General features: G+C 33.5%; 1 protein-coding gene across 1 annotated transcript; it reads left to right on the forward strand.

Moving 5' to 3' along the window:
- The first annotated feature begins 9,966 nt into the window (after positions 1–9,966).
- On the forward strand, positions 9,967–11,228 carry LOC111241400. The gene is made up of 2 exons (XM_022779047.1): positions 9,967–11,087; positions 11,172–11,228. The coding sequence occupies exons 1-2, from the start codon at positions 10,003–10,005 to the stop codon at positions 11,173–11,175; spliced, it is 1,089 nt and encodes a 362-aa protein (XP_022634768.1). The 5' UTR covers positions 9,967–10,002; the 3' UTR covers positions 11,176–11,228.
- The last annotated feature ends 779 nt before the right edge of the window (positions 11,229–12,007 follow it).

Here is a 12,007-nt window from a genome sequence, read left to right on the forward strand (position 1 = left end):
TTTAAAACCAACAACACAATCAATTGGTCTGCAATATGATCTCACCTTATGAATACTTGACATTCATGAGTGTAACTCATTTCATATTCCTTTACTTCTTTATAATTCTAAATCTTGTTTTGAAACCATTTTTCTTGATGTTTGCATATAAATATTTTCCGGCTTTCTCAGCATCTTATACTTTCAAAATTTTCTAGTGACCCACGGACTTTAACCTTAACATTTCATTCTATGCTCCCAAAACTCAATATTTTTTTATTTGTCTTATTTTAAATTTTCTAAAGAAATATATATACATTTATAATCCTAAATAAAATAAGACTTGAATTTGATAATTACTTGTATAATGATGTGTAAAATAAGTAAAAATAATTTTCACAATTTTAACGGTATAATCATAAATAAATGTATGGATATAAAAATTGTTATAAATGATGGGAAAATCTCATGTTACACACACTCATATTTTTCTAAAATTGAGTTTACTATTCATTGATAATTGAAGCGTTTTAAATAGTTGTGATATTTACAATATTACGGAAAGAAAAATAAAATCTGAAAATAAAATATCAATTGTCTTAAAAATAAAATCTGTTTAATTTATCATAAAATAATATTCTACCTAGATAAAAAAAATCATAACTACATATCCCTATTTTATCTATATCAAATCAAACTAAATATTAATAGACCCTAAACTAATAAAATAAGATTTAAACAAAATTATTAATAAAACCCTAAAATTTAAGTTTATCCCAACAAACTCTCCCATAAACTTAAATTATTCCTTCCTTCCTTCGGCTTTCCATGTGCATCATCCCACACCGGGTTTGCTTCTTTCAATTAGATTTGAGTTCTTCTTTTTCCTTATGGCCCTCCTGTATTTTACCTTGGTTGACCTCTTTAATGTTTTGACTGACTTTGTTATGCCCAACTTCTCAATAACCTTGACCAACTCGTTTAAGTTCCTCATCTTCATGTACTGAGTCTTGGTGAACTAGCTTCTCTTCCATATATGCCTTCTTAGTCTACTACTGGTAGTCTTCCCTACTTTCAGACCTAAAAAGAGAGGTTTTGATGATCTTGTGCTCCTAGTACGAATTTTATCTTGCATACACTAAAGAACATTGCAATAAAGCACCCAATTAGCCCAAAAATAAAAATAAAAAAATCAAATCAAAAACAAAAATTAGAAACAATAAAATTAAAGATAAAGTCTAACTGGTTATGAATCACACAAAAGTATAGTTTAAACCACGAGTCCCCGGCAACAGCGCCAAAAACTTGTTAAGATGTTGGCAAGTGTACCGAATCATATCAAGTAATATAAAATGGTAAGACCAAGTATCGTACCCAAAAGACTCACGACACTAGACAATTTGTGTAATTACTTAACTAATTAAGACTGAAAAACTATTTTGTGGATTTTTAAATGCAAATGCAACAAAATAAACATGAATGCAAATTGATCAATTGAGGCTAAACATAAGATTGAATGGATGATGTTGATAATATGAGATGATAATGTTGTCGGGGTTTAGATTTCACCATCTTTGCTTTCATGCATATAAGAATTCATCTTCTTCATTAAATTGTTAACGTCACTCTCTAAAGTACTTAAAACTCGATCCCTCGACGAAGAAAGCCTATCCTTAATTATTAGACCACAATCCCTTGCATCCCTAATAATTAATTTTGCATTATGAACAAAATCTTAAGACAACCAAACCTCCTATCCCCATCCCTGGGAAATATTGCTTTTGGGAGAAATTCTCCAGATCTTAGTTTCTAGGTGTTTCCCAATAACAAAGAAAGCTAAATATAATAAACATTGAGCAAAGGAGAAAATCACTAACAATGAATGAAAGAAGCATATAATAATTCAGAACAAATGTAAATACATGAGAGTTTAAAGGTTACATCTTCCCCAACAACAAATAAGATTAAATCTCCATCGTCATGAAGAAACTAGATGTACAATGGAATGAAATCAAGGTAAAAGCCCTAAAAAGAGAATAGGAGAGCTCCCGCATCCCCAATCTACCTCCAAAGGGGTGAAATGTGTGTTTCTGTGCTTATGCCATCAAGAGATACAAACCCTAGGGTGAGCATGTCCTTAAACAGATCAAAAGTGGCCCATAAGCTCATGTCATTGGCGCTCAACACCCTAAGAGGGGTGCTCGGGCGTGCTGGGGCACATGAAGACTGGTGCTCAACGCCCTTGCTAAGGGGCCCTCAGCTTGACTAGATGGCGCTCAGGGCCCCTAAACCAAGGCCCTAAGCCCGACTAGGTGGCACTCAAGGCCCCTGTGTTACCAATGAGGCGTGTTGGTGTCATGAAGATAATGATTTTGATGATGCTACAAAGTGAAAATATGAAGACCCCTGTATTAAGTTACCAAGGCCGAACACAAGACGAGCATAGGCTGAACAGTTGATGACCGAACGGCCTCCAACAACAGGTCGAGCAATTGATGATCGAACGGTTTCCATCAATAGGTTGAACAGAATATGACAATGATCAAGCAAGGAATGACCGAACAATATAAGGCTTGTCGAGACCATGTAGTTTAGATCGAGCGGTGCAAGGGTTACCGAGACCTAGCAATGCATGACCGAGCGGTGTAAGGCTTGACCAAGATAATAAGTTAAGGACCGAACGATTACAAACAGATGAAGACCAAACACTGTTCATGGCCTAGTATCACAATAAAAGTCGAACAATGTATAACAGTTAAAAGGTGACCATTGTTCAAGACCGAATGGTCATCATTAGATAGAGAACGAACGGTTATATCAAGATAAAGACCGAGCAGTGCAGGTCACGACCAAGACCATGTGAGGTATGAATGAGACCAAGCAATTAGCACCGAACGCTGACAAGTTGTAAGGAGACAAGTCGAACGACAGAAGGCAATAAGGACTTAAGCCCGAAAGATCAAAGGAATTAAAGAACAAGTCGAACGCTAGAAGGCAACCAGGGCACAAACCGAACAGTAAAAGGATTTGAAGAACTGAAGCTGAATGGTTTAAAATGTCAATATTCAAACTATTCCAATGATTATAATATGTCGTTTAAGCTTCAGACCAATAGACTATATATACTCTCTTCAAAACCCTTCAACAGTAACTTTGCGAATTTAAGAATACAGTTCCATCTGAAGAAATTTTTAAGAGCTAGTTCCTTTTACTATGAAGTCTTGTGAATACAAGAAGCTCATGCTTTGTGTGTCAAATGTTGGAACAGATCTGTTCAAGTTGGCAGAGTTGTTGGTTCCAGTTCGTTGGTCTAAGGAAGCTCTTCCGGTTCGTTTGTCGAAAGGAAGTTTCTGTTGCGCCGTTCTGTTCGTTTTTCGAACTAAAGGTGTTATCGTTTCTTAACCTTTATTTGAAATATTGTAATCTGTACAAACAATATTTTAGTGAAAAAGTTAATCACTATTTATAGTGATTAACTACTAGACATAGAATCTTTTGACTCGAACCAGTATAAAAATTATGTGTGATTTTGCACTCTTTATATCTTTTTCACATCAACTGTTCGACAAAACTTTTTTTTAATGAAAATCACTACTACAAAATTGGCTATAGATAACGCTCAATAGATAGTGCTTTTCAAAATAAGCACTATCTATTTATGTGTGAAACAATAGATAGCGTTTATTTAAACAAACGTTATCTATAACCATAACAATAGATAACGCTTTTTGAAATAAGTGCTATCTATTAGAATTTCATATTATTTTTTTAATTAATAATTTAAAATATATCAATAGATAACGCTTTTTTAAAAAAGCGTTATCTATAAAAAAAAATAGTGCTCTTTTAAAAAAGCGTTATCTATTGGGAAAGAATAGATAACGTTTTTTGGAGTAGACGCTGTCTATGACAATTAAAAAAATTTCCTCTTCCCGCTACTAGGAGGACTACTTGCAAGACGTTTACATCCCTGCTTAGCGTTGCTTCTCAGTTTGCGCTGCTCCTCCGTTTCATGTTAGGGCTATTCTCCTCTGGTTAGGGCTCCTTCTCCTCTTTTCATCACTGCGTTAGGTTCTTCTCCTGCGTGCATTAGGCTCCTTCGGCGCGTGTGTGGCCTTTGCTCATTCGTTTCAGGGCTTCCATTTTCAGGTATCACATTCCCTCTCCCTCCTTCTCTTTTCGGTTCGGCTTCGTTTCTCCTTTGCCTTATTTTCATGAAAACACGTTTTTATGAGGTGTTAATCGCGCCTTTAGTGTACTGGGTGTAGAATCTGTGTTCGTGCAGTGGGTTTAGGAACCCATTGTCACTCGCTTCGTTGTTAGGGAAATCCTGAGGGAGAACGACACTCTCGTGAGTTTTTTAAATTTTTCAATTGTCAATATGCATATATCCAATTAGTGTTTCGATTTTATTGTATCAAGAAATTAATAAATGTATATGCTGCATAACCCAATTCGTGTTTCGATTTTATGTTATGTAAAAACTCTCCATCGAATAGGGAACTGTTTCTAGGTCTGCATGTTGGTTGTTTCATCATCAGAAACACAAACAAAATCACGTGATTATTCGTTGTTGTCAATTGTTAATATTGATGATGTTATGAGAATATTAATTAATGTTATTATTATAGCTAGATTCATTTAATATATGAGGGCCATTTTGTTTGTAGAAGTCTACAATTTGTGCAGGAGTAAAGGCACCATGACTAGGATCATGATGACTTCGGGTGGCTAACATAGCTGTTATGAGTCCATCAGTGCTAGTTCCTCCTATTACATCAAAATAACGTGCTAAATCTGCATTTGGATTCCTAGCCTGCAACTCAACAAAATTCAAGTTAACTTCATAAACATTATGTTCATGCCATTTCATTATGCATATAGAAGTAAGAATGAACCTTAAGAGCCTTGTCTAAGTAATTGGAAAATTGGTAGTGTAACCTAGGTGGTAAATGATGGTCTCTTTGTTTAAGTGTGCTAGAATAAGTTGTTTAATAAGAAGGTAAATATCCATTCTGTTATTTGTAGCTTCCAGTTGCAATTAGTGTTAAGCACATGTTCCTCTTTGTCATAATTTGAGGTAGGATTAGTCACTTTGTCACAATTTGAGGTAGGATTATACACATCTTCCATGAGGGAAAGCAACAGGAAACATAATTTAGCCCACGCTTACCATTTCTTTGCCTTTTTGTCACTTACTATTCTATCTCTCTATTCTCCACTAACCTCTATCACTGTTAAGGATTTCTAATTCTCCCTCTAGGAACTTACCCACACCACCACATTCCAACAGTGTCCTAACATGAATGATTTTTAGGACAATATAACCATTATATATGCACTAAACCATGCAACTTGAACCCTTCCTGAACCCACTTTAGTGCACCTAAAAAAATAGCATACATTATAAACATCTAAGTTGCACCGAATCAACAGTGTGCTCCAAAACAAAATAAGTCAAAAAGCTCTTCACAACACCATAAATAACACCAATTCACTGGACAACAATGTGTACTGGATTATATATAAAAAACAACATGTTCCCAGCTACATACATCCCTTTTTAGAATAAAATATCAATGACCTAGCAGCACCAGTTAATTGGAAGCAAGAAAATAGACCTACCAAATAAAAAGAAAAGCTTGACAGCAATAATCTTATATAACAGGTTTTCAAGTACTGAACATTTAACCTTAAACATTAATTATGCTCATCCTAAAAAACGATAAACAAAATGAAAAATGTAATGTTGGTTCTCTTTCTTGTTTTGAAGTATTTCATCTAGGGGAAAACTTAATTAGATTTGAAGGTTAAGGGCCTTGTTTTGAGCATGTTAACATCCTCTAATTACCTTGTTAAACTATAGAAAGAGAGAGACAATGAGCTGAAACTATATGTTTCTGAGACAACATAAATGCTTTTCTATACTGAGATAACAAAATTAATACAATAGATAGTGTAGATTTCATATCCTCCAACAACAAATATATTATCCCGAAATAAAACTGTTCCAAGTAATACATATATAATCTAGATATTCCTTATTATAAAGAATTATATACTAGATGAATTGATGTGTGTCTTTCCTTTGATCAAAGAATGGGCACCAAAGGATAAGGATTTACCAGTCTTAGTCCTTTGCTATTTTGCAATGATGGAGATATTAGAGACTTAATTGGTTGTGTATCTCCATGTGCCCCTCCTATTATAGAATTTATTTCTGTCTGAGCAGTAGTATGACTCAACTCATCAAACGACTGAATCCTTGGGGTGATGGAATTTTCAAGAAGCCCCAAATTTACATATTCCAGTTTTCATGTAGAATTGCTTAATTTACATATTCCAATTTTTATGTAGAACTGCTTAAATATTAAGACATCGCATAAGCCATGTAGATAAGTAAAATCTCATGTTAAGGAAAAGTGGAAATTACTAACCCAGTAAGGGTTTATCATAGTCTCTCAATTAAAAATTAGAATATGGACATTTAAACTTTTCTAACAACTATGGATACTGAGAACAAAATCATGCTGGTACAAAAAAAACAATTACCTTTCTAAAATGGAACAACATTTCAATGAAAGTGTTGAAAAAATTTAGCATTACACAAAATATATTTTCAGAATATGTAAAAATTTTAACGTTTGAAAAAATAATTCTCAGAAAAATATAAAGTAAATGTATATTAAAAATTGACATGTGTAAATAACAAATGTTTATCAAGAAATAAACTGTCTACTAATTTATTAAAATGTTATATATTATTTGTCTACCGTAAAATGTAATACTTTTACTATGAATTTACTATGGTCTCATACTTTGTATTAATTTATTATTTTATTTTAATAGATTTTTAAGTAATATATAATTAATGAATTCTAAAATGTTAACATAACTTAAATATCAATGTCTGTATGTTTAATATTAACTTATTTAGAAATAAAATATAATAATAAAATGTGTAACCTTTTATTACGTGTAATATAAACATTTTTTAATGTGTTTATATATACTTACAGTGTGATTTTCATTTACTTGTTGAATTTGAATGCATGGTGCACTTTTATTTATTTACTTATGATAATCTCAATTTGGTTTTTTTAATTAGATTTATAAATACTTGATTTCATTTTTACTAATTGCATTGTTATTATTTTTGTAAATTGCAGTTGTGAATTTTTCTTATATATACGGTGTGTTCAAAGTTGAGGTAGGATGAATATTGTTTTATAGTTTGTTATTGCAAATAATGTTAGCTTGTATATATTTCTAATACTATATTGACTAATCTTGATAGATTAATAAAATATGGACCGAAAATGGATGTTTGCTAGTCGATTATCAAAAGAATACGAGGATGGAGTGAAAGGGTTTCGTAGATTTGCAGTTGAGCATGCAAAAAATCCAAGTAGAATCATTTATCCTTGTTTGCAGTGTTGACATTTAAAGGTAGTGAATGCATATGAGTTAGAAGAGCATTTAATATGTAATGCAATTGATAAAAGTTATTCATGTTGGACCAAACATGGTGAAAATAGAGAAAATCATATAAATAATGATTTTCATCATAATACAAGTTATACACCGAAAGAGACTAACACAACATATGAGTTAGATGAAGTTGAGGAGATTGTAAACGTAATCGAAGAGGATATGTGAGATTGTCCTCAAATGTTTGATAGGTTGACAACAGATGCAAAGATACCATTGTATAATGGTTGTACTAGTTTCGCAAGACTATCAACAGTCCTGAAATTATTCAATTTGAAAGCACGAAATGGATGGTCTGATACTAGCTTTACTGAATTACTATCACTGATACTAGCACCGTCTTCTTGGAGAATTCTTGGAGCTTCCAAAACTGAGAAATAACTCTGAAACAGGACAATGAAAATGTTAGAACATTAAGTCTCATACAGAACAGATCGTGTTCTGTTCTATTTATAGTTTTCCTATCATTCTCAGTCGAATAGCCTACTAATCCAGTCGACTGTATTAAAACAGTTATAATAGAAAGTCAACATAGAGGCTCCTCAGTCAACCAATTCAATGCACATTCATGACAGTTGACCCAGTCAGTCAATCCTAACTAACTTTTGAAAATATAGCCGTTGGAGCAAGTAGGCATAACAGAATTCCAAAAATAACAACAACAAAGTCGAATAGGTGTTCCACCATGTCGACTGACACGTGAAAAACACTATGAAATTCTTTTCAACTCAAAATCTCATCAAGCACATGTTCACAAAATCTGTACTAAGATTTTAGCTTAGTCGAATCCATTACCAGTGTATTCGATTGAACTAGATCTTTGTCACAACAAATATAAGTTCATAAAAGTGTTTGTGAGCTTTTCTTCAGAAATGTGCAGAAATAATCAAAATCATTTTATCACACATTTCAATACAAGCATGTTCCAAACATGTAACACATAATCAATCATAGGACTATACATGTAAATCAAAAAAACATGTTCAACAAAAGCATTGTTCAAAACAGTATAGCATATCAGCTGAACATGTAACACTGGAAGTTATGTACTGTTATTAAGCAGTGTGTTGCCATCATCAAAAACCAGTTTGATATAGAGTTTGTGTTGTCAACAATCCCAACAAAATTTAGTGTCGAGCAAAGTGGTATGGTATTAAGATGCAAAGAACTTAAGATGGCATGCGGATGAAAGAATTCGTGATTGAAAGCTTCGACACCCTGCAGATTCTCCTCAATGGGCAAAAGTTGACCATGATTACCCTAATTTTGGGAAAGAACCACGAAACCTATGTCTTGCTTTGTCTACTGATGGAATAAATCCACATGGTATGCAAAGCAACTCGCATAGAACGTGGCCTGTGGTTATGATTATATATAACCTACCTCCATGGCTATGCATGAAAAGGAAGTTCATGATGTTATCCATGTTAATTCCAGGTCCAAAATAACTAGGGAATGACATAGACATATACTTGGCACCTCTTATTGAAGACTTGAAGGATATGTGGAACGAAGGTCTTTAGGTGTATGATGGGTATACGGAAGAAACTTTCCTGCTAAGGGCAATGTTATTTGGCACAAGTAATGATTTTCCGGCATACGGTAATCTATCTAGATATAGTATCAATGGGAAGTGTGCATGCCCTATATGCGAAGATAATACAGATTGGATGCGATTGGAACAGGGTAAGAAAAATGTATTTCTTGGGCATCGTAGATTCTTACCTTCAAAGCATCGTTATCGAGGATGGAGAAAAGCATTTAATGGGACGACAGAAGAACGTAGAGCTCCAAAATTGTTGTATGGTGATAAAGTTTTTGAAAAAGTAAAGGATTTAAACAACAAATTTGGTAAGCCTTTTGCAAGAGATCTAATCACAAGTGGGTGGAAGAAAAAGTCTATTTTTTTTTTATTTGCCATATTAGAAGTCCTTGTATGTTAGACATTTCCTTGATGTTATGCATATCGAAAAAAATGTATTTGATAGTGTCATAGGTACGTTGTTGAACGTTCCTGGAAAGTCTAAGGATGGCATCAAAGCAAGGTTGGACTTAGTTCAAATGGGAATTCAAACAGAATTGGCACCAATAAAGAAAGGTAAACACCAATATCTACCTCTAGCAACTCATACTCTATCTAGAAAGGAAAAAATTATGTTTTGTAAGTTTTTGCAAGGAGTTAAAGTTCCAGAAGGGTATTCATCAAACATTAGGAACTTAGTATCTATGAAAGATCTAAAGCTAATAGGGTTAAAGTCTCATGACTGTCATGTTATGATGCAACATTTGTTACCGATAGGCATACGTTCCATTTTGCCTAGAAAGGTAAGATGGACCATAACTAAACTATGCTATTTCTTTAGAGCCATATGTAGCAAAGTGATTGACACTAGAAAATTGCAAGCACTANAAAGAGAAATTATTGTAACTTTGTGTGAGCTTGAAATGTATTTTCCACCTTCTTTCTTTGACATAATGGTTCATATTACCATTCACTTAGTTAAGGAGACACAATATTGTGGACCAACTTATATGAGATGGATGTATCCAATGGAGCGGTATATGAAGATATTAAAGGGTTATGTGAAAAATAGAAGTCGACCAGAAGGATGTATAGTNGAACGATATATACTTGAAGAAACTATTGAATTTTGTACTGATTACCTCTNTAATGTTGAATCAATAGGACTTCCAAATTCTCGACACTTAGCGAGAACCACAGGAGAAGGGATTTCTGGAAATACCATAGTGACCATAAGCAGGAAAGATTGGGAGCAAGCTCAATTGTATATCCTACACAATAATGATGAAGTTGAGCCATATGTTGAGAGACACAAAGACATGATTACAAAATTAAATCCAACAAGGACTGACCAATGGATATGTAGAGAACACAATGCAACTTTTATACAATGGCTAAAAAGTCACATTTTTGCAGAGTTAAATGTGAAATCCTTTTCAATTTCTGACAGATTGAGATGGATAGCCAATGGTCCAAATTTTCAAGTATTCTCTTACACTGGTTATATGATCAATGGGTGCACGTTTTACACTAAAGACCGAGATGATCAAAGTACTATGCAAAATAGTGGTGTAACTTTGGTGGCTGAATCTATGCACATCTCAGGTGCTAAAGGTAGAAGTCCTATATATGCAAATATGTCNTATTTTGGGGTAATTGAACATATATGGGAGTTGGATTACACCATATTTCGGGTACCCATATTTGGTTGCAAGTGGGTTGATAACAATAATGGAGTTCGACAAGATGAAACAGGATTTATGCAAGTGANTTTTAATAAAGTGGGGTACAAAGATGAGCCATTTATTTTAGCATCACAAGCTCAACAAATATTTTATGTAACTGATCCGGTTGATGTCAATTGGTCAATTGTGTTGTTNACCAATAAAATAAATGATCCTTCCAATGATGATATAGAAGATGAATATACAAATATTGAAGATGATCCTTTGTATCAAATATCATATGATGATGATCCAATAACAGATGATATCTTGTATAAGAGAGATGATCATGATGAAGGAATTTGGATAAATCCATCATTTTATGTCCATAAGAAACCTAAGTCTTTAAAATTCATATCAAAGAAGAAAAGGTTGGATTTATAAATTTTTATTCTTATGTTTATCCCTTTTTACTGATGTTATCCCTTTTTTCATCTGAATCACTTTTAATACAGGTAAATGACAACTCCTACTGAAGATGATATTCCTTCTCCCAACGAAGCTAAAGGGAAGAAAGATATAATGATTATGAAGAAGATCGTTCAAGCTAGAAGTGAGGGGAAAAAATTAGAGGTAATGGACATTGTATATTTTTTGGTACATTAGATATGTTACTTTCCTAATTATTGTTCAATATGTACTTATTCATAATATTAGGTTTCATGGAATGCAAAAGGTCAACCCATTGAACCCGGTGGCACAAACTTCATTAGTTATCTTGGATCCTATGTTTGAGCAAATGTGCCTATAACTTATGATGATTGGAAAGATTCAAGTTTGGATGCCTATAAAGAGATCATTTGGAAGAATATACAGGTAATGTTTACTTCTTATTTTAAATGTATGTGTTATGATTTTCAAACTGTTGTTTTCTAAGTATTTTTTTGGACAGCTAACTTTCAATGTAGATGCATGTCGCAAGACATTTGTATTAAGGAAGGCAGTGTTGTTGCTTAGGAGTTTTAGGACTTCCTTGGCCCATAAATATCTAAAGGATGACAATGGAGATTATTTAGAGAATCCTCCTAATCAACCTCCTGCCCAGTATGCATCCATTATTACTGAGGACATTTGGAGACAGTTTATTGCAAAACGTATGGGTAAAACTTTCAAGGTAATGTATACTATCTATATATAATATATTTATCCCTTNATTCTTGAGCATATGATTTGTTAGGTACAGTAATGAAGGACATTACCGAAGGCCAAAATCCTTCGGAAAACACCATAAGCCATCGCTAAAACCCATTACCGAGGGCCCGACGATGGTCAAAAAGCCCTCGGTAAAGAC

This window comes from Vigna radiata, chromosome 1 (genome assembly GCF_000741045.1).
Source record: "Vigna radiata var. radiata cultivar VC1973A chromosome 1, Vradiata_ver6, whole genome shotgun sequence".
NCBI lineage: Eukaryota > Viridiplantae > Streptophyta > Magnoliopsida > Fabales > Fabaceae > Vigna > Vigna radiata.